Below are 24,095 nucleotides of genomic sequence, written 5' to 3'. Positions count from 1 at the left end.
CAACTTTTCCAAAGTCAAAATATTCCATGTACAACCACTCTCTTGCTTCAAAAAGCTATAAAGGCACACACAGTATATGAAAAATAGTTCCAAATATATTGTGTGCCAAGCAAAGGACAGTGATCCCTGAGGGATGGGCACAAAGTAACTGAGCCCTACCATTGTCACATTTCTTTCTGCTGGAGAAAATACCAATGGGAAGGCAACCCATATGGAATGTGAAAATCCCCTCAGGTGAGAGGATGGATTTACAAATATGGGGTGGGGGGACTGAGGCACCTAGCATTCACAGCCAGAACAACAGAGAAAACCGTACATGTGAGCACCTCAGAGATCTGCAAAGGGTCCCTTCCTGTCTTCATTCAAGAACCAATGAGTGTGTGAGGAAACTACCACAGAGCAGGAAAAGAACGATCAAAAAGACAAGTGAGAGCTGGGAGTGGTGGCATGCCTGTAATCCCAGCGACTCAGGAGGCATAGGAGGTCACAAGATTGAGGCTATCTGGGCAACTTAGTGAGATTCTACATAAAAAAAAAAAGCCCAGATAGCACAAATGCCCCCAATTACTGTCTATTCTACTATCAAAATAGAAAAACCTTTCAATTCATATAGCATCATTAAAATTCTCCAGAATTTCATCACAGCGATGGGAAAATTAGCCCTAAATGAAACACTTCTCTGGTCTTTCCTAAAAAAGCTTAAGTGAAAGTCCCAAAAGGACATACTTTCCAAGAAATGTCCAATTGCTTCCCAATTGCTTAACTGTGTTTTAAATCAAAGCTCAAGAACATTTACAAGAATATAAACTCTCCAACCACAATATCTGACATGCAATAAAAAATAAATGGGTATATAGAAGCAGGAAAATAAATCCAAAATGAGATGAAAAAGCAAGCAATCAATCAAAATAGGCTCAGAGTGACAAAGGCAGTGAAACGAAGACATTAAAGCAAAAATGTAAAGGGCCCCTGGATTCAATCCCTAGTAACCCCCCCCCCCGAAAAAAAAAAGTGAAACTAGCAGATCAGAGAGCTGTAGAAATATTTGAATAATCAGTTCTACACAGGAAAAGGCTTATATGGAAAAGTAGGTATCAATGCTGATCCAGATCATTGGCAAATGAACCAAATGGCCTCCAAAGTTCTTCATTTTTATTAGTTGAATATTGTGCAGTCTTGCAATTGTGTCAATAGCAATGGTGACTCTTTTGTGCAAATCTCTATTGGTGTATAGAATCCCAAATTCCAAGGAGTTTAAAGGGAAAAATTTGAACTGCATTCTAGTCCATTGTAAGTGGAACAAAAAATATGAGTGACATCAAAAATATTCTGTGATCAGGCTGGGGTTGTAGTTCAAGTGGTACAGCACTTGCCTAACGTGTGAGGCTAAATAAATAAATAAATAAATAAAAATGTCCCTTGACAACTAAATTTTTTTTTTTTAAGATTCTGTGATTGGATTTATAACAGTTTCATTCAAGAAGCTGGGTTGGGGTTTTTAGCCCCCCACCCTCCTGTTCCCTCCTGACCTGCAGGAGAGACTGGGGAGAGCATGCCCCAACTAGGGCAAGCCAAGAAAGGCAAAGGTCACAAAGGTCGACTGACCGTCCCACTCAGCCGTCCCCCACTAGAGGACAATCAGTCGGGAGACCAGTCAAAGCAGGATCTCAGTTTATTGAGAAAACACACACAGCTAATATAATGTGCAGGAGCCAATCAGGATAAAGGTCAGCAGGGTGGGGCGAGTTCATGTGTACACCCATCCTACAGGCTGTAATGGGAGACACGAGCTGTCCAAGAGGGCTGAAGAGTTCTGAGCCTATCCTAAAGGTGGTCTGATTTTTTGTCACACCCACGGCAACACCTTCTGGCTGACAGCAGGTGCTGTCTTAGCCACATGTGGCCTTAGGACAGGGAAGTGGGTAGCAAGTTAGGTTTCCTCTTTTCTGATGCAACATGTCCCACATGTTATATCATACCCTACAAAGCTGAATGCTATCTTCAGGGAAAAAACCTGTCTTCAAGGTTTTAATTTTGGATAATGCCCTGTTCCATTGTCATCAAGAACTTGAAAATTCTCACCCCAAACTAGGTGTTCTTTTCATGTCCCCTAATGCTCTATTTGTTATCCAATCTCTCAATCAGGGAACACCAGGGCACACTTAAAAAGCTTCCAAAATGTTTCAACACGAGGGAGCTTTACAGCAAGTCTTGCAAGGCTCTCATCACCTAGGAAACCACCATGAAAGACCAATGTAAGTCAGTCACTATAAGTAGTTATAGTGCTGGCAAAGCCTGGGATTGGCTCAGCAAGCCACTATCAATGATTGTTGGAAAACTATTTGAGTAATTGGACCACATGAAACATTTTGAAGGCTTTGAAAAAATTATAAAAAGTAGGAAGGGCCAGCCAAGCCCACACTGACCCCCGGGCTGATTACGGGATTTCAGACGGGGAAGGAAGCGGTACAGTCCTATCCCCCACAGCGGACACTCCACCAAGGCAATCAGCGGCCACAGTCTTGGAGAGCTGAAGTATCCACCGCCACTCTCCAACAGATTGCAACAATAAAACAGGTGTGTGTCACTCAGCTCATCCCCCAGACATCGGGGAATTCACATAAAATCTCTCCTAGGCTTTCCGGGGGAGGGAGTATCAGAGAGAGCCTGCATAAAGACTAGGGGAAAACTAGAGACACCTGACCTTCAACTTCCCCTCCCATCAGCAGCCAAAACGCTGTCTAGCAGCGCTGGGGGAGGGGCAAGCAGAAAAAATCAAAACGATAGAGTGCCTGGAATCCCAATAGCCAACTGTGTGACCCCGGAGATCTGGGCTGGCGGATTTGCGCGGCCTGCCCCACGGCTACAGAAGGTGTGGCGCCTCAGAGAAGCAATTAATTAGCAAGCAGGGAGAAAAGTGGCTGCGATTCGGTGGAATCCCACCAGCCAAGCCCGCACTGACCCCTGGGCTGAGTACGGGATTTCAGAGGGGGAAGGAAGCGGTACAGTTCTATCCCCCACAATGGAAACAAAACAATAGAGTGCCGGGGTTCCCAATAGTCACCCTCCACACCCAACAAACGGCAGGCCCAGAGTACAGTTTGATCTGCCGAGAACCATCACTCAGGGGAAATCTGGTCTAGCAGGAGAAACCAAGACTAGCAGGAGAAACCAGGGGACTAGAGGCAAGGCCCTCGCGACTGGGCGGCTGGAAACTGCAGGCCCGCCGGCGACAGTTCACCTACTGCCCCCGTAACTGGGCGGTAGGTGAATGCCCGCCCAGTAGCGACCAATCACCGGACCTCGGCCTGTGATACTGGGTGGCTGGAGATCGCCCGCCTGCCGCGACCGGGAGCTGAAACCAAACAGAGACAGTCCAGTCACACCCCCCCCATTAGGACACCCCAGCAAGGAGCCTGGGGCCTGTCATAGCAGAGTAGTGTCGTCACTGGAGCTCGGACGTTGGAATTCCTTCCCAGCGGAATCCACGGTAGCAGGCATAGTTTAACAACACAAAGGAGAGACATCAGAGTAATACAGAACCAAAACAAACCTATAGAAGAGAGCAGAAACATGATAATCAAATAGAGCTGGAAAGTAACGTGGACAACATGAGAAAACAAGGGAAAAAAGGAGTACAAACAATGCAAGACAACTTAATTCTACAGGAGGACATAGAAACATCAGAAGCAGGGATAGGGAAAGAACTCAAGGCATACCTAACTCGAATGGAAAGGAATATTAGAGAAGACATGAGACAGCAAATCCAAGCAATAAAAGTATATTTTGAAAATGAATTAAACAAATTCAAATGGCAAAGAATGAGCTCTACCAGGAGATAGAGATCTTAAAAAAAATCAAACAATAATCCTAGAATTGCAGGAAACTATAAACCAAATTAAAAACTCAAACGAGAGTATTACAAATAGACTTGATCAAGTAGAAGTCAGAACATCAGATAATGAAGACAAGGTTTATTAACTTGAAAAGAGTATAGTCAACACAGAAAAGATGCTTAAATCCCACGAGCAATCTATTCAAGAGATATGGGATGTCATAAAAAAAAACCAAATTTGAGAGTCATCAGGATAGAAGAAGGCACAGAGATTCAAACCAAAGGAATGGACAGCATATTAAATGAAATAATTGCAGAAAACTTCCCAAAGATGAAAGATGGAATGGATTGCCAAATCCTGGAAGCCTACAGGACCCCACACATTCAAAACCATAATAGACCAACTCCAAGACACATAATTATGAAGATAGCCAACGTACAGAACAAGGAGATAACATTAAAAGCTACAAGAGAAAAGAGGCAGATTACATTCAGGGGTAAACCAATTAGGTTAACGACTGATTTCTCATCACAGACTTTGAAAGCGAGAAGATCCTGGAACAATGTATTTCAAATGATGAAAAATAATGGATTCCAACCAAGAATACTGTATCCAGCAAAATTGAGCTTCAGATTTGACAACGAAATTAAAATCTTTCACGATAAACAAAAGCTAAAAGAATTCGCAGCAAGAAAACCAGCACTGCAAAGCATTTTGACCAAAATACTACAAGAAGAGGAATTGAAAAATAGTGCCCAAAACTAACAGCAGAAGGTAGCTCAGTAAAGGGGGAGGAAAATAACCAAAAAGTAAAACTAGCCAAACTAAAATAAATAAATAAAGAAGCATGACTGGAAGTACAAATCATATCTCAATTGTAACCTTAAATGTTAATGGCCTAAACTCACCAATCAAGAGACATAGGCTAGTAACCTGGATCAAAAAAACAAATCCAACAATATGCTGCCTTCAGGAGACTCATATGATAGGAAAAGACATACACAGGCTGAAAGTAAAAGGTTGGGAAAAATCATACCACTCACATGGCCCTCAGAAGCAAGCAGGAGTGGCCATACTCATATCGAATAAAATCAACTTCAAACCTAAGTTAATCAAGAAGGATAAAGAAGGACACTATATACTGTTAAAAGGAACCATCCACCAACAAGACATAACAATTATCAATTTGTATGCACCAAACAATGGAGCTGCAACGTTCATAAAACAAACTCTCCTCAAGTTCAAGAGTCAAATAGACCACAACACAATAATTATGGGTGACTTCAACACACCGCTCTCACCATTAGATCCTCTAGACAAAAACTGAATAAAGAAACTATAGAACTCAAGAGCACAATCAATAACCTAGACTTAACCGACATATATAGAATATATCAACCATCATCAAGTGGATACACATTCTTCTCAGCAGCACATGGATCCTACTCAAAGATAGACCATATATTATGCCATAAGGCAACTCTTAGTAAATATAAAGGCATGGAGATAATACCATGCACCATATCTGATCATAATGGAATGAAATTGGAAATCAATGATAAAAGAAGGAAGGAAAAATCCTACATCACATGGGAAATGAACAATATGTTATTGAATGATCAATGGGTTACAGAAGACATAAAAGAGGAGATGAAAAAATTCTTAGAGTCAAATGATAATACAGACACAACATACCGGAATCTATGGGACACAGTTTTAAGAGGGAAATTCATTTCTTGGAGTTCTTTCCTCAAAAAAAGAAAAAACCAACAAATAAATGAACTCACACGATACCTCAAAAACCTAGAAAAGGAAGAGCAAAACAACAGCAAATGTAGTAGAAGACAAGAAATAATTAAAATTAGAGCAGAAATCAATGAAATTGAAACAAAAAAAACCATTGAAAAAATTGATAAAACTAAAAGTTGGTTCTTTGAAAAAATAAATAAGATAGACAAGCCCTTAGCCATGCTAACGAAAAGAAGAAGAGAGAGAACTCAAATTACTAACATACAGGATGAAAAAGGCAATATCACAACAGACACTACAGAAATACAGAAGATAATTAGAAATTATTTTGAAACCCTATATTCCAATAAAATAGAAGACAGTGAAGATATCGATAAATTTCTTAAGGCATATGATTTGCCCAGATTGAGACAGGAAGACACACACAATTTAAACAGACCAATAACAAAGGAAGAAATAGAAGAAGCCATCAAAAGACTACCAACCAAGAAAAGCCCTGGACCAAATGGGTATACAGCGGAGTTCTACAAAACCTTCAAAGAAGAATTAATACCAATACTTTTCAAGCTATTTCAAGAAATAGAAAAAGAAGGAGCTCTTCCAAATTCATTCTATGAGGCCAACATCACTCTGATCCCAAAACTAGACAAAGACACTTCAAAGAAAGAAAACTACAGACCAATATCTCTAATGAACTTGGATGCAAAAATTCTCAATAAAATTCTGGCAAATCGAATACAAAAACATATCAGAAAACTTGTGCACCATGATCAAGTAGGATTCATCCCTGGGATGCAAGGCTGGTTCAATATACGGAAATCAATAAACGCTATTCACCACATCAATAGACTTAAAGACAAGAACTATATGATCATCTCGATAGATGCAGAAAAAGCATTTGACAAAGTACAGCATCCCTTTATGTTCAAAACACTAGAAAAACTAGGGATAACAGGAACTTACCTCAACATTGTAAAAGCTATATATGCTAAACCTCAGGCTAGCATCATCCTAAACGGAGAAAAACTGAAGGCATTCCCTCTAAAATCTGGAACAAGACAGGGATGCCCTCTATCACCACTTCTATTCAATTTAGTTCTCGAAGTACTAGCCGAGCAATTAGACAGACAAAAGAAATTAAAGGCATAAAAATAGGAAAAGAAGAAATTAAATTATCGCTATTTGCGGATGACATGATAATATACTTAACAGACCCAAAAGGGTCTACAAAGAAGCTGCTAGAGTTAATAAATGAATTCAGCAAAGTGGCAGGTTATAAAATCAACACACATAAATCAAAGGCATTCCTGTATATCAGCAACAAAACCTCTGAAATGGAAATAAGGAAAACCACCCCATTCACAATATCCTCAAAGAAAATAAGATACTTGGGAATCAACCTAACAAAAGAGGTGAAAGATTTATACAATGAAAACTACAGAACCCTAAAGAGAGAGATAGAATAAGATCTCAGAGGATGGAAAAATGTACCCTGTTCATGGATAGGCAGAACTAACATCATCAAAATGGCGATATTACCCAAAGTTCTCTACAGGTTTAATGTGATGCCAATCAAAATCCCAATGGCATTTCTTGTAGAAATAGATAAAGCAACCATGAAATTCATATGGATAAACAAAAGACCCAGAATAGCAAAAGCAATTCTAAGCAGGAAGTGTGAATCTGGAGGTATAGCGATACCAGAGTTCAAACTGTACTACAAAGCAATAGTAACAAAACCAGCATGGTACTGGTACCAAAACAGGCAGGTGGACCAATGGTACAGAATAGAGGACACAGAGACTAATCCACAAAGTTACAACTATCTTATATTTGATAAAGGGGCTAAAAACATGCAATGGAGGAAGGATAGCATCTTCAACAAATGGTGCTGGGAAAATTGGAAATCCATATGCAACAAAATGAAATTGAATCCCTTTCTCTCACCAGCCACAAAAGTTAACTCAAAATGGATCAAGGAGCTAGATATCAAATCAGAGACACTGCGTCTGATAGAAGAAAAAGTTGGCTACGATCTACATATTGTGGGGTCGGGCTCCAAATTCCTTAATAGGACGCCCATAGCCCAAGAGTTAATAACAAGAATAAACAAATGGGACTTACTTAAACTAAAAAGTTTTTTTTCTCAGCAAGAGAAACAATAAAAGAGGTAAATAGAGAGCCTACATCCTGGGAACAAATTTTTATCCCTCACACCTCAGATAGAGCCCTAATATCCAGAATGTACAAAGAACTCAAAAAATTAAACAATAAGATAACAAATAATCCAATCAACAAATGGGCCAAGGACCTGAACAGACACTTCTCAGAGGAGGACATACAATCAATCCACAAGCACATGAGAAAATGCTCACCATCTCTAGCAATCAGAGAAATGCAAATCAAAACCACCCTAAGATACCATCTCACTCCAGTAAGATTGGCAGCCATTATGAAGTCAAACAACAATAAGTGTTGTCGAGGATGTGGGGAAAAGGGTACACTTGTACACTGCTGGTGGGACTGCAAAATGGTGAGGCCAATTTGGAAAGTAGTATGGAGATTCCTGGGAAAGCTGGGAATGGAGCCACCATTTGACCCAGCTATCGCCCTTCTCGGACTATTCCCTGAGGACCTTAAAAGAGTGCACTATAGGGATACGGCCACATCAATGATTATAGCAGCACAATTCACAATAGCTAGACTGTGGAACCAACCTAGATGCCCTTCTATAGATGAATGGATAAAAAAAATTGTGGCATCTATACACAATGAAGTATTATGCAACACTAAGAAATGACAAAATCATAGAATTTTCAGGGAAATGGATGGCATTAGAGCTGATTATGCTAAGTGAAGCTAGCCAAGCCCTAAAAATAAATGTCAAATGTCTTCTTTGATATAAAGAGAGCCACTAAGAACAGAACAGGAAGGAAGAGCATGAGGAAAAGACTAACAGTAAACAAAGACGAATGGGGGGAGAGAAAGGGAGAGAGAAGGGAAAGCATATGGAAATGGTAGGAGACCTTCAATGATACACAAAATTATAAGAGGTTATGAGGGGCAAGGGGGTGGGGGAAAAAGGGAGAGAATTGAACAACAGCAGAGGAGGTAGAGAGGGAAGATGGGAGGGGAGGGGAGGGGGGATAGTAGGGGATAGGAAAGGTAGCAGAATACAACAGTCACTAATATGCCATTATGTAAAAATGTGAGTATGTAACAGATGTGATTCTGCAATCTGTATTTGGGGTAGAAATGGGAGTTCAAAACCCAATTGAGTCAAATGTATGAAAGATGATATATCATGAGCTCTGTAATGTTTTGAACAATCAATAAAAAAAAGTAGGAAGAACAGTATCGAACAGAATGCACAGTGCAAGGCAAGTAAGCAGAAAAGGCCTCAATGACATGAAAATATGGAGAACACTTTGGCAGGAAAGGCCCTAGAACCCACCAAGGAGACACAGACAAGATGCAAAATGAGGCACTGAAGCCAGTAATGACAGGATAGTGAAAAAGTCAGCCTGATTCCAAAAATTGTCCTTCTCACAGCAGTTAAAAAATCAAACTGGAATTCTGCCTTGGAAAAATGTTCAATGACATCTAAGAATAAAACCCTATGCTTAAATGCAACTTCAGATTGATGCCCCAACTTCACTTGTGTGGAATGCTTAAAGTGAAAAGCCAAACAGGGCTGATAAAGTTTCAAGCCATTTTTGGAGGGAAAATTCCTGATACTGTCAACAAGTGGCGAGTCAAGCTCTTGAGGTAGCACTAACAGATGTTAACATGTCACCCTCATAAATGTTTTACTCTTCTGCAGAATAAGTTTCATCAGCCTCTTCTTGGGGCAAGTCAAGGTCAAGAGGTTTCATCACACTGAGTGCTGTCTTATCACACATCCTGCAGCTCCACTGAAAGTAAAATTTAAATCTTTAATAGATTTTTTTCTATGGCTGTTTTTTTTTTTTGCCTGGATATATAGACCATATGCTCAAAGTACTGTTTCCAATGAATAACACAGTGTTTATTGTACATGAGTACTGTACATGTATACTGTGCATGTATGTATATAATTGAGTTAAAGCAGTACACTAATATACTATAGTACATTATACCAAAATACTGTAATTAAAATATTTATTGTAAAGGAAAGTAATTATAAATTTTTACAAAATATATATTGGATTCAAAGCCAGCCTTAGCAACTTAGCAAGATTATGTAAATGAAATACATATTTCATTTAGAGACACGTGTGTGTATACACACACACACACACATACACACACACACACACACACACACGTATATGGCTGGGATGTGGCTCAGTGGTTAAGTGCTCCTGGGTTCAATCCCTGGTACCAAATATACACACACACACACACACACACACACATATGTATTTTTTCATAATACAAGTTGTCTTTAAATTAAAAGTGAAAAACATGAATTTATTGGTTAATGAAAATGTTTGGACCAGAGGCTTATGGGAATCTAATTGTATTATTTCCCCTATCAACAATGGTTCCGTATTCACTAATTCAGTGTTGCAAATTCATAGGACATAACTACTATGAATAACAAGAATTCACTGCAAATACAGAGAAGTGTGCATGTGGGTATTTCATGTCTCACGCTTTTTTTCCCTCACAAAATCTTATGCTACTTAAGAGTAGAAATGACAATATTTTGGTACAAAGAATGCTTTTAATAAGTGTTGGCAAGGCTACCCTTAATGGTCCAACTCTCCTGAGGATGAGGCCTTTTTTTTTTTTCTCTCATCAAAAGAATAAAACTGTAAAAACACTTATTTCAGAGTGACCACAGGGGTATATCTGTTGCTCAGTTTGAGTTATTATTATAGGTGTTCCATCTTTGGGTTGATGAGACAAAATGGATTAAACTCTAGTATGAGTCTTTCGATGATGAGTGAAGGATGAACTGTGGCTGAAGGTCTTTCCACACTCACTGCATTCAAAGGGTTTCTCTCCAGTGTGAGTTCTCATGTGCTGAGTTAAGGAAAAGTTGTCACAAAAAGTCTTCTCACATTCTTTGCACTCAAAGGGTTTTTCTCCAGTGTGGATCCTAGTATGCCGAACAAAATTTGCAGGTTGGGTAAAGGCTTTTCCACATTCTCTGCAAACATAGGGCTTCTCTCCGGTGTGAATCCTCATGTGTCGAATGAAGGAAGAGCTATAATAAAAGCCTTTTGCACATTCTTTACACTCCAGTGGTTTTATTCCACTGTGGGTCCTATTATGTCGGATAAAAACAGAGTGGTGTGTAAAGGCCTTTCCACATTCACTGCACTGATAGGGCTTCTCACCAGTGTGAATCCTCATGTGCTGAATCAAGGAAGAGCTATCACAAAAGGCCTTCCCACATTCTTTGCACTCAAAGGGCTTCTCTCCAGTATGGATCTTCTTATGCCTGATAAAAGTGGACCGATGAGTAAAGGCCTTTCCGCATTCATTGCACTCATAGGGCTTCTCACCAGTGTGAATTCTCATATGTTGTGTGAAGGATGAGTTGAGACAAAAAGCTTTTCCACATTCTTTGCACAAAAAAGGTTTTTCTCCTGTGTGGGTCATATTATGCTGGATAAAAGTGGAGCGGTGAGTAAAGGCCTTTCCACATTCACGACACTCATGCAGCTTCTTTCCAGTGTGAATCTTCATGTGGTGGGCGAATGAAGAGCTGTAGTAAAAAGCTTTTCCACATTCTTTGCACAAAAAGGGCTTTTCTCTAGTATGGGTCATATTGTGCTGCATAAAAGAAGAGCGGTGGGTGAAAGCTTTACCACATTCTTTGCATTCATAGGGCTTATCTCCAGTGTGAATACGCTGGTGCTCCGTGAGGTGAGACCTGCGTTTGAAGGCCTTCCCACACTCTTTACACTTGTATGGTTTTTCCCCAGTATGAAACCGCATATGTCGAATAAAGTCGGACATATAACGACAGGCTTTCCCACATTCACTGCATTCATAAGGCTTTACTCCAGTATGAATCTGCTGATGTCGAACAAGGGCCCAATTTTTGCAAAACCCTTTTCCACATTCTTTGCATTTATAGGGGCTGCTCCTTGAATTAATCCCAGTGTCTTTTCCTGATCCTTGGGAGTCATGTTCATGGACAGCATCTTGTGGAGTGACTCGCTCCTGTAAAACTCTTAAACACAGATTATCATCTGTCTCGAAATCATCATTTTTATGGCACCACTTTCCAGGGCATGTCTCCTTGTAGGGGTCTGTTCCTGGTCTCCAGTTCCTTTCCTGCATTTCTGATGGCTTTTCCTCATCTCTGGTTTGCCCCAATCTGGAATCCTTTGAGGACCTCTGTGCCAGTTGTTCTTGAAAAGAGGATTTCTCACAGAAGGTCAGTTGAGAAGCAGTAGGTGCTGTGATGGTGGGTTTTGCTTTTTCACCTGAAGGAAATCCAGCATAAAAAGGTGTTTTAGTGATGTACACAGAACAAAGAAAATCATCACTTTAGTAAAAGAATGAAGATGAAAATAGAGTCTCTGATGCCTGTTGCATTTGTTCACTTTTTTTTTTGTACACCTCTTAAAACTAAGTTTGCAATTTCTTTCTTTTCTAATCCTTGGGCTCTTGGTATATTTCAAGGGAAATATATAAGGAAAAGTTGGTGGAGGGGACAGAGAACATGGAGTGGAGACTGCCTCACTCTCTGGAATGAGGGAGGGTGGGCAGAGGAATGATTACACTATGTGATTAATGTGCTCCAAGAGAAGAAGCCCCATGGCACTGTAACAACACAGGGAGCAACAGGTGGGAGAAAGACATCGGTGGAGGCAATGCAGCTGGAAAAGGCGCTATGGGAGCTTATGTCTAAAGAAGAGTAAGAGTTACCTGACAAGGATTTAGGAGAGAATACATATATATTCACATAATATACTGCAGTATATTATTATAATTGTTCTGTTTTATTATAATACTGTAACTATTTTAGAAGGCAACAGAGTATCATCTAGTAAAGCTCTTCTTTTGCTAACCTTATAATCCCCAAATTCCAGTCTGATGAACATTACATGTATATGAATTTTCATGGCAGTACTGTTTGTGAGAACAAAAAACTATAATGTAAATGCCCCTAATAATGGATGAATACACTGTTATATTCATGCAAATGAGTATAGCAGAAAAAAGTGAACTGCTATACACATCATGAATTAGTAATATCCTGTTGAACAGTATGAATATCAGAAGACAAGATAAATTGTGATACACTTAAAAGCTATATATATATATATATATATATATATATATAAACAAATCAGATAATATAGACAAATCCCTTAAGTGAGTCAAATTACCAAAGCTAATACAAAAAATAACAGAATACATGGATTGCCTGTATTTATCCAAAACAATTATTTTCCTATGGAACAAGCACCACAGAATAATAAATCCACAATAAAGTAGCCATATAAGCAAGGGAAGTGGTGTAGAAATGGGAAAGGAAGAAGCATATCAACAGATGTGGGAAGAAGACAACTTTGTACTTGGGTGAAGGGTTCATAGTTGTTCATTATAGTCTTTTTAAAAGGCAATGAATAAATAAATACCTTAACACAATAAAATACAATAGAAAACTAAGATGAACTGACCAATGATGGTAGTGTGTTATACATCACAGTTAGTGAGTTTCTAAATCTGCACACCTTAAGACAGTTATAAAAGTCAGAGAGGACCTACAGAGTACTGCAGCTAACTTCATGAACTCTGAAGATAAACACCCCATTCTGAAATTCCTGCAATACCCCACACTAGCTCTGTCACCTTTAGTGACCCACTTGAATTCCTAAAGGTTCAATGAAAGGACTATTGTGAGGATGATGTGAAACAGCACATACACAGTCCGTAGTAAGGCACAGGCACTGGGTCAGCATCCCTGTCATGGCTTTGTTATGGGCCAACTGCACTAGGATTAAAGTTGATGGTAAACATGAATGAGTATACCTAGAGAAACTGTACAGAATAGAAAGAAAGGGCCATGAATCCAGTGTTGAAGAATGGATGAGAACCAGAAAACAATAGTAAAGGTCAAGTCAGAAGAAGGAAAGAAGAAACAAGAACAGAATGCTATAAAGCTGCAGCATGATAATGTGAGGAAAGTTTCTGGGGTAACTGAGAAGCAGCAGAGTATCATAAGGCATGTAGACTATAAAGCCAGAACACTTTGTTCAAATTCAGCCTCTACCAAAGCTAGGCGTTCCTGGCAAATTAGCTTTTTGTTAGGAACTGAATATTTATATTCTTCCAAAATTACTATGTTGAAACCCTAGTTCCCAGTGTGACTGCATTTGGAGATAAGGCATTTGTGAAGGTAACTAAGGTTATATAAGGTCATAAGGATAGGGCCCTGACCTATTAGGATTAATGTTCCTATAAAAAGAGATACTAGAGAGATGGGGAGGCCATCCTCGCATGTGATTTGAGTTACCTCCCTGGCTGGGTGAGAGGCGCTTAGATATGGCTGTGTCAGAGCTTTCCCTACCTTCTCCAGGTCCAAGGGCTTGTCCGTGCAGAGGCGTGTGTCTGGCCACTGCCCCAAAGACCTAATTGTTGCCCCTGACCTTGGGATGCTGCCCCCCTTAACCTTCATTGGATGAGATTTTCCCTGGAATTTTTTGTTCCCCAATAAAAGTCCACTCCCTGGCGTGTTCTCTCTCTCTCTCTCTCTCTAGTCTCTTCTGTAAACCTCGCTACTGCATTAGGTAGCTGGAGGCGGGAGCTAGGAGAAGCAGTCCCAGAGCTGGTATTAAAGGTAATTAAAGTCTTGTCTCTTTAATTTAGATCTCCCTAGTGTTTACTCATGAATCAAACCTTCTTTCATGAAGCCAGCGCTGGTTGCCTGGCAGAGAGAAATTTCTCTCTCTCTCTCTCTCTGCATGCATGCACCAGGGACCCTATGAAAACACAGAAAGAAGGCAGCCATCTGTATAACCTAACCATGCTGGAACCCTGACTTTGAACTTATAGCCTCCAGAGAAAAAGTAAATTTCTACTGCACAAGATACCTGTTGTATAGTATTTTGTTTCAGCAGTTGAAGTAGTAATACTTTTAAAAACTCAATCTCCTCATCTGAAAAACTGAGAGATTCTCAGTTCCTGCCTTACAAGTTGTTATGAGTATTACGTGAGATAAAACATCCATTTGCATGTGAAGAGTAAATTGCAGTAAATTGCAGACCACTATATATTATTATTATTATTGTTATTATTATATTTGGCAACAGTGATCTGAGTAAGAACATTTCTAATCTATGGTGCTGAGAAACACTGCTCAGAGTAAAAAGGAAGACGCCAGTTGCTCAGGGGTATGTGGAGCAATGATGACTCATATGGGGCAGGTAGAAATGTAAAATGGTACAGTTACTCTAAAACTGATGGTTTCAATTAAACTAATCATATGTCTACAAATAAATATAAAGGGTAGATCTTGTGCAGATGTCTCTTCTAAGAATGAGAAAACTCCAAAAAGCTTGGTTATTCAGATGAGATAGAATCAATAATATTTAGATACTGTTGGAAAGCCAAGAAATTTTTAATTTTTGTTTCTCCCAAATGTCAAGAACTTCATCTTTTTTTTTTTTTTTAAGGTTGAGTAGAGAGGATAGAAAAGTAGGAAATAAGAGAAGTGTGTTCCTGCTGCAGCACTCAAGATTCGTGTATGGCCTCCCACAATCCCCACCCTCATGATGTTCACACCTGTTATACCCTTTTATGATCCCTTCCATTTGAATATTGGCAGGATATTGCTTCCAAAGAATAGACTATGAAAAAGTGAAAGAATGTATGTGATAAAATATATCTGATTTTATAAGATTGCAGCTTCAGGCCTGCTGCAGTCTCTCACACAGTTGCTTGATTTGAAGAAGTGAGCTGATGTGATGTCAGCTGCCTACAACTGTGGCCTTACAGAGGACCCAGCTAAGTGTGCCTGGATGAGATAAAATGAGGGATTCTCAGGCTGCAAAGTCTGTGTTATATACACAGCAACAGATAACTCACACATTTGAGAAGGCAGGAGAGGTGTAATCTGGACTCTGCTGGGGGAATGAGCCACGCTGGGGTTGAGAATGCCTCCACAAGGTGAGAAGGAAGCTGCAGGGTCGACTCAGTAAGGATGAAGGAGCAAGAAAGACAAGCACGTAGGCTTTGTTTTCAACATGAAGTAGGTCATATGCTGAGACATCAATGGCAAAGCAGGTGGTGACATTTGGAATAGTGTGTGAGTAAATGGGGAAGTGAATATAACACACTGAGCTGCGGCATGCAGCAGATGTAGGAAAACCAGTTCTGGATCTGTTAGCATCATGCAGGTTAAGTGGTAGAAACAGCTTAGCCCAGAGTGCTATCACTGGAGCTGATGGGACGGGTGATGGTGATAGATTTGGAGCTACATATGTTATAAAATGGTCAAGATTCCGAATGCTGAATATTGGGTTTGGTAGAGATGGAGATATTGGTGGGTTTTCTAAGTTTGTTTTTGAACTTATCCACTGATTAAAAGGGCCATTAGTTGAAAACGAGAAGGGAGGAGTGGGCAAGATCATGAGGTTATTTTTAGGCATGATGAGTGTGGTGCCTCTGAGACATTCAAGTGAAGATAGGGAATTAGGGAGAGGGCTGAAGCTGGCTGAGCAGCCTGAAAGAACACTAGAGGGGAGAGGCCATGAATCTGCAGTGTCAGCAATACATACACCTGATAGTTCTAGATGCTCTTAGACTGGCAAGGGAAAACATGTCACCTTGAGGATTTTACAGGACAGCAGGGCAAGAGGACAACAGGATTAGGGGATGCTTCTGAGCATCTGATTCACAAATGGAAGGCGAGTCACGTGCATGGATGGAAGGTGAAGAAATGACTGTCTGGAGAAGGGAAAGAGGATGGGATGCAGAGTACAGCTGGAGTTACATGCAGAAAAAGAAAGGCCCATCTTATGAATGTGGAAGGAAGTTTAGATGTCACTATTCACTATGACTAATAAAGCATAAATATTAATACCACAGGGAACTTGTTGAGCTATTCTGGGTCAGGTTATGTTGTCATGAGCCATCCGTGGGCTGTGTGTGGGCTATATTTCGTATAGTAGCCTAAAATAGCCTATACTATTTTTCCCTTGTATTTTTGTACTGAGATATAATTTCTATATAGGGGATAGGTCTGGCATTTTGGGAACTTCCTATGGCACCCTCACAGGGATTGATTGCCTGAAGCAGGTGAACTTCCCCCTCAAGCTCGGCCTGAGATGGGTGTGAACTGCTAGTTCTAGAACCCATGTGGACTAGATCTATCAGGGGCTTTGCCTTTTGTAAATATATTTCTGAATATTTGTGTTTTGTTATTCAATAATTATTTGAGATTTTAAGTTTGTTAGGGTGGCTTAGATTCTCCTGGGAAGGAAGAAGAACCCCTCAGTGAGATGCTGGGCATTGACCCCAATACTGTGTGCTAAATAATTTCCTGTTATCCAATTACATTCTCAAACAACCCAAGGATGAAGAAACTATTATTACTACCTTTCCCAAAGTTTAGCAGGCCAACCATACCCCTGAGATCTTTTCCTTGGGCACAAAACTAAACAACATTTCCCAGCTTGGTCAAACATGTAGCCTAATACCCAGTTCTCATCAATGAGATGTAAATGAAGTGACATGCATGTGTGAGTAAATATGACAGCTGCCCTTCTCACCTATTTCTATGGGCCAGGGAAAACTGAAAAACACATGTTGACAACAGAATACAATTGGATCCCTAAATAAATATGTGGTACAGAGCCTCTGTTGACCCACATGGAAGAATGGCATGAATGAGAAAAAAAAATCTGTTGAGCCTCCAATATTTTGGAGTTCATCTTTGAGAGCAGGTAGCATTAACTCAGGAACAGTGAGGTTGTGCAGCTCCCACAGGATCAAGAGGCTGGGAGTGCCAAATAATTTACAGCCTAGAGTTTATCTCCTATCTAAGTGTGTGTGAGGTGGGAAGGTAGGGGGACCACAGTTCCAAGTGCTCCATACAAACTTGACCCCAGTAAGTCCACAAAAAAAGCTGCCCATAAATTTCAGACACAGTGATCCTTTGGTAGTCTGCAGGCTGCCATGACACCCAGTGCCAGATTCTTAATCACCTACCTGCACAGGTGCTTTGGGAGAGGTGTCTCTTCTCTGTCCATAGTCCCTGCTCATGATCCAATATCGTCTCTGGTTTCGGAACAGGATGCCCTGGCATAAGAAATAAATAGAACATAGGTATACAGGTAAAGACATGAGGAAAAGTCTCAAGTTTATGGGAGTACGTATCTTTAACATGCTGCTAGGCCACAACAGAAAGGTGACCCAACTCTCACATCTGAAGGTAATCTCTAACAAATCCAAGTCAGTAGATTCTACTTCTCTGTGCCTGAGAACTACTTAGCAATACTTGGTTCCAAAAATGGAATGAAGTGAATGAAATCTTTGGGCATCAGGACAGAGCACTGCTAGTTTTTAAAGTTTCCCAGGCTATTCTTGTGCCCAGGGATGATTAGAAATACTGGACCAAATCAATAGATGAGCAGATCTACTAACAGTCAATTGTCTGAGGCAGGAAGGTGACCTAAGCCAGCTACCCATTCTGAAAAAAAAAAAAAAAAAGCTTTTAATTCATGTTTGGAGGAGAGAAGTCCATGTGGCAGCCTCCTGCTCTAGTTGCTTTGGTATCATCCTGGGGCCCCTACAAAGGTGCTGGCCTGATGATCTAGACCAGGAGGGAAAACAGATGAACAGAGCTGGGTTGGTCTCTATCAACCTGGGAACCAGTACTACCTTGGGTTTCTTATTTGATGAGGTAATTTTTCTTTTCTTCGGGATGAAAACAGCATGAGATGGTCTTCCATTATACTCAGTCACACAAACTTGGCCAAATGTGAAGGCTAAAATAAAACTCTGAAGAGAAGTCAAAGACTGAGGAAAAAGGACACAAATATCAACTGGAAAATCTTGGACAGCAGGCTAGAATGCATCCAGTTGTCACTTAGCCAATGTTTGCTGAGGTAGGTGATGGGGCAGTGGTAAAGGTGAATCAACCCTTTATGTCTGTTGAGGATTCGAGCTCCCTGTCCCCTCAGGGACTCTGCTAGAATGCTGTTCTCCATGCATCTTCTTTCAATCTCAGCTGTCATAAAATCTACAAGAATGTTATTTTGTCCTCCTTACTTAATAGGATAACATCCTCGAGGATGGCAAGACTGGTAGAAGCCTAGCAGAGGTAACCATTCGAACATCTGGGAAAATGGAGACCTCGGGTCTTATTCAATTCCTACTTAGACCAATTTCTGGATAAAGTGGCCATTGTCAAAGGTTTAGATGGGAGAACACTTGGGATTTATTCATTTGTTACACAAACAAATACATGTGCAAAACTTGCTTTGTTCCCATTTTTTTTCTAAGCACATTATAAATATTAGCTCACTTGCTTTTAGAAACTGGCAAAAAAGGTACCATAAAAATGACAAAATTAAAATGATATTAAGTCCCAAGAAGCTCATGCTACCTGCTCAAGGTTGGGAGTGTGGGGCTACTTCTTATTGCTTTTAGGCAATAGCTATGGGAATGTAAGAAAGGACAGCTTTCTCAGATGCCCATCAATGCCATTTGATAACCTGTCCATACATCAGCTAAAAGTCATCACCCAGACAAGCAGAGAAGCAAGGCACATGCCTAAATAAGGCTCAACTGTGCAGGTACTAGGGATCAAAGAAACCTTTTCTTTTTGGACTGGGGACTGAAACCAGGTGGTACTTTACTGCTGTGCTAAATCACCGGTCCTTTTTTATTTTGAAACGGGGTCTTGCTAAGTTGCAGAGGCTGGGCTTGAACTTGTGATTCTCATGCCTCATTCTCCTGAGTTGCTAGGATTACAAGTGTATATCATTGTGCCTGATCCCAAAGAAGCCTTTCAGATGAGACTGTTGCTTAGAAAGATACTAGTAGCTCTGAAGACAAATGCCTTCTTATTGCTCGTCTGAATAAGACAAGAACCTCCCATTCTCGGTCAATCCTGCTAACCAGACTGAAGGCATTTGCTTCACCGATGCTGGGCCAATTACCTTCCTTCATGTGGGATTATGGAGAAAGGATGTCAAGACTGCTTTTGGCTTGTATTAAACACTGAAAGTGCTGAGAAGGACTGTGTAGCCTACACAACAATCCCTGACAGAGATGCAGAGAAACCAAGCAAGAGGAAATCAGACCACAAAACACTGAGGCGGCAGGAAAGAGGGAAGTGGGTTCCTGAGGCCTTCTCTTCCAGTCATGCCTAGAGAGAGAGAATGGACTGAAAGAGAGTTCAGGCTCTACATGAAGACAATGAAGCCTTACCCAGTGAGACCAGGAGCCCACAGATCTCCAGCATCACCTCCTGGTAGAGGGTCCTCTGGGACAGGTTTAGATGCCTCCATTCCTCTCCAGTGAAGGTCACAACCACATCTTCAAATGATACCAATGCCTGGAAAGCCAAACAGAGTGGTGGTCGGGGAACTGTGTGGCTAACAGATGAGATTAGAGCCTATTGCTTGGTTACTGTCCCAAGGCCTGAACCACTGAGCATATCCAGAGAACCTAGCTTGGTACTGGGCCTAGGATGAGGAAGACGTGGCTTTGACAAAATACAAAGGTATGGGGGAGAAAAGCTTCCTATATAGGAAGCCACAAGACAATGATAGTCCCATGTGGACTGTGAGGAGCAGATAATAAGTGCTCTGGGACATTAGAAGAGTGAGGGAAAACAATAATTCCAACAATGTTTACAGTAGCAGCATCTGAGCCTGTTTGCCTGCCCCTGAAGACTGTGCATGCTGGTTAAAGCAACTAAAAGTCTCCAGTCTCCTGGGGTTTCAATCCAGCCTCTTGAACCAATAATTGCCAGATGTTTGACCTTGGGGGAAATCTCTTAATTACTTTGAGTTTCAATTTCCACATGAATACATCAATAGTTCCTACTTCACTAGACTGTTATGGGTATTAAAGAGAAAATGTTCATAAAGCAAACATGGCAGAGTCTGCCACATGTCACAGGGATAGATTTGTGAGTTTGCAAATTTTATGATCATCCCATAGCCCATAAGATAAATGCAATCATCATCTCCACGTCACAATCAGCAAATCAAGGTTGAGTCAAGTCACTCAGAGCTGTACATGTAATGAGAAGAGGCAGAACTTGAACCCAGATTCCTCTGATTCGAGGTCTAAGGGTATAATTCTCTATTACCACAGTGAATCCACAGTAACAAGGGCAAGAAACATTTCCAATATCGACATTAAAAAGCATTTCAGCCACTCCTGAAAATATTCCCATAGATATAGAAGAGCAGAGCCCTTGTCATGTGCCTCACAGAAGAGTTACCTGAGCAGGTGCCAACTGTCTGGAGTTGGCAGTGCTCCAACAAGCTCTCTCTGCCCTCAAGCTATAGCTGGGACTTGCAGATTCCCTGAAAGATTCCATAAGGAATCACCGGTCTATTATTTGTCATTCTGAGCCACTGTCAGCACATTTCCCTAAGGTATTGCTACATAAGCACCATGTAACACAAGTGGCAAAGGATACTGCAGGTTATGGATCTCAGAACATGGGCAGCAACCTTTAGTAAGAGGTCTATCTTGGTTGAAGATGAAATGATTGATGTGGATCCAGGGTTACACAATCTCACCTTCCTGAGACACACTTCAGTAGCTTATGAGAGCCCCTGGTAATCCCCCAGGTCCTTTCATGCCTTCTTGAACAAAGCCTGCTTCTGTCCTTGGCAGCTCCCTTTGCCTTGAAGTTTCCCAAAGTCCCCTTTGTTTCCATGGCCACTTTCCAGAGATAGGCCTGTACCTTCCTCTTGCAAAGATTACTTTAGGTATCGACCCTAGAACTCACAACCCATTGTGGGTGGAATATTGTTAAGAATTTTTCCACTTGCTTCTTAGCACCCTGGGAAAGCTCAATGTAGCACACCTCCAAGGGGCAGTCTTGCAGAGATTTGGTGACAATGTGACAGAGAAAAGTGGGCAATCAGTTTGGCATATTTAGGCCAGCATGGCCCAAGGGTAAGGCAGAGAAAATAATGAAATAGTAGCTTGGTGGAAACTATCAGCCATGGTAAAAAGTTTAGATTAACCACACGGAGGGTTAATCTAAAGATGATGGAAGCTCCAGAAGGCAGAGACTTTCACTCATCAACCACTTACTGAGTAAGTGGTACAGGTCCTGCCTGTTCTAATAGCTCACAGTCCAGAGTTGGGGATGGTTTCTCGATAATAAATGAGCAAGGTAAAATCAGATGATTCTAAGGGCTTTGAAAACAACAAGAGAGTGAGATGACCAAAAAGATTAGGGGAGACGTTAGATGAGGCAGCCAGGGAAGACATCTCTGAAGGGACCCTGAACAAGGCTGGAATGAAGTGAGAAAGCAGGTCAGGAGAGCAAAAATAAATAAGACAGGTTCTGAAGGTTATCAGGGTAATAATGAGAGTAACCAGGGTGGCATGCTGGAGAGTAACTTGGGGCCTGTTTTGTGTTCACATTCCAAGAGACAAAACATTGCTGGTACACTGTCATGAAATGAATACTGCAATGGATCTGCTTTGCCTATTCAAATGTGTTAAACAGGAAAACGGATTCACTGAGTTCAAGTGGTAAGCAAAATTCACTTGTAATAAACAGATGACATCTGCAAAGATGAATCCAGTGATCTTGTCTCTTAACCTCTTGGGGTACTTTCTACTCCTGTCAAAGAGCAGCAATTCCAAAAATGCTGCTCCCAACTCACCTCTGTCCTTGAGATTCTCATCTGGTCTCCCATCTCTCAGGTGGATAGAAGCCTTAGACAGGAAGGCCAGAGGGCCCCTAAGATAAAACAGCAGGATCTGAGAAGTTCCTCTCCAGAAATGGCAGTTATGCTTATGTACTGAGCACTAAAGGGCACAAGTCACTTTCCTCAGTTCCCTCAAAAATAATTATTAATATTCCCGTTTCAGACCCGGGAAGAGAGGACAAGGGTAGCCAGGCAACAAGCGCCAAGGTAGAGCCATAAATGTGTAATTCCTACAAACCCCGTCCTAGATTGAAATCCTGGGTTGGAAGTGCTCAGTGCCCCTGTCCCTTCCTGCCCTCCTTCCCCAGGATCCCCAGATCCAGGAGGAACCCTCCACTCACCAACGCTGGCGCAGCCATGGGACCCAGTGGGCAGAGCGAGGCCGTGTGCGGAGGCTACAAAAGCTAGTCCGGCGGCCTCAGGTGATCCCTCACTTCAGACCGAGGCAGCCTAGGACCTCAGTCTCTGCCACGTAAAATGAGCACAAAGCTCTGGGCGCCGTCTCCGGGTGCTGAGGAGACCGGTGATGCCAAGGTCCCGAAAAGCGCTCAGCGAGGAACTCTGCTGAGGGGCGGGCAGGAGCGGGTAGCGGTTCGCACAAAAGGTGGAATTTGGTCCTATTCTCCACACCGTCCTTCTCCGTTTGGTGTTGAAAGGCCTGGGAAGCCGCTTCGGCTCAGCACCGGTAAGGACAGATCAGCCACAGCCCAGGGACATCCCAGGATGGGACGCCAGAAGCACCGCCCCCGCGGCCCTGGGAAACGCCCCCTTCGTGTTCCGTCTTTGACTCAGCGCCTGCTTGCCCTCGACGCCCGAAGCACTGCCTTCTGGGTAATGTAGTTTCTGACCTGAACCGAGTGGAACTTGGAGCACACTTCCTGTACTCTATGAAACTGCTACTTAAGATTCCAAAGAGAGGGCGTTGAAGGTATGATTTTCCAGAGTCTTTAACAGGTGACCCATCCCTTGACTTTCCTGCCCCGCACCAACACTTAATGTCTTTGAGTCTTGAAATTGGAAATTTATAAGAAAAATTAAGATAATTCTTTTACATAATAATATTAAATGTTTAGATCACGTCAGTGTTACCTGGGCATCTGTTACAAATACAAGTTCTCAGACCCTACCTGAGATTCATTACATCAGACACTGTGTCCTCTAGGAGTTTTGATGCTCCAGCAAATATTTATTTATAAAGTTTACCGAACGTAATGATTCATGCCTGTAATCCCAGCTACTGGGGAGTTGTAAGCAGGAGGATCTCAACTTCCAGGATGGCCTAGGCAATTTAGTGAGACCCTTTCTCAATACAAAAGAAAAGGGGTGAGGGGAGGAGCTGGGGATGTTCCTCAGTGGTAAAGTGCTCCTGGAATCAACACCCAGTACCACAAAAACGAAAACAAAACATGTATATAAAAATTAAAAATGTTTAGTCCCCTAATAACATAATTTTTGAATACATGAAGCAAAATCTGAAAGAACTGCATGGAGAAGCTGGGTGTGGTAATGCATGCCTGAATTCCAGCGGCTCAGGAGGCTGAGGCAAGAGGATTGCAAATTCAACACCAGCCTCAGTAACTTTAGGAGACTCTAAACTCTGTCTTAAAATAAAAAATAAAAAAGGACTGGGGTGTAGCTCAGTGGTAAA

General features: G+C 41.4%; 2 protein-coding genes across 4 annotated transcripts in view; one reads left to right on the top strand and one right to left on the bottom strand.

Annotated features, from left to right (window-relative positions):
* The window catches only part of Znf30 (zinc finger protein 30), a 109,264-nt gene that overhangs the window by 19,967 nt on the left and 65,202 nt on the right, over nt 1–24,095 (top strand).
* On the bottom strand, nt 10,017–23,218 carry Znf599 (zinc finger protein 599). 3 transcript variants are annotated; one of them, XM_021730044.3, is made up of 5 exons: nt 22,789–23,218; nt 22,403–22,479; nt 19,971–20,097; nt 17,745–17,834; nt 10,017–12,010 (listed from the first exon to the last, which is right to left on the bottom strand). In XM_021730044.3, exons 2-5 carry the CDS (start codon nt 22,433–22,435, stop codon nt 10,485–10,487), a joined length of 1,776 nt encoding a protein of 591 aa, XP_021585719.2. In that variant the 5' UTR covers nt 22,436–22,479; nt 22,789–23,218; the 3' UTR covers nt 10,017–10,484. The 3 variants fall into 3 exon arrangements, with proteins under 3 accessions (XP_021585719.2, XP_005330674.2, XP_077889264.1); XM_005330617.5 differs by lacking the exon at nt 22,403–22,479; XM_078033138.1 differs by lacking the exons at nt 22,403–22,479; nt 22,789–23,218 and having other exon boundaries at nt 17,745–18,536; nt 19,971–20,099.

The sequence above is a fragment of the Ictidomys tridecemlineatus genome, chromosome 15 (assembly GCF_052094955.1).
Source record: "Ictidomys tridecemlineatus isolate mIctTri1 chromosome 15, mIctTri1.hap1, whole genome shotgun sequence".
Taxonomy (NCBI): Eukaryota; Metazoa; Chordata; class Mammalia; order Rodentia; family Sciuridae; genus Ictidomys; species Ictidomys tridecemlineatus.
Note: the sequence above shows the minus strand (reverse complement) of the source record. Positions and strands in the feature narration are given on the sequence as shown.

Bases quoted from the DNA above. Each gene is read 5' to 3' on its own strand.
- Znf599 (XM_021730044.3), bottom strand. From the start codon at position 22,435: ATGGGAGACCAGATGAGAATCTCAAGGACAGAG. The intron at 20,098-22,402 runs GTGAGTTGGGAG...TTGGCTTTCCAG, and splicing joins TGAGAATCTCAAGGACAGAG to GCATTGGTATCATTTGAAGA. The intron at 12,011-17,744 runs GTAGGTGATTAA...GATTTCCTTCAG, and splicing joins CTCCCAAAGCACCTGTGCAG to GTGAAAAAGCAAAACCCACC.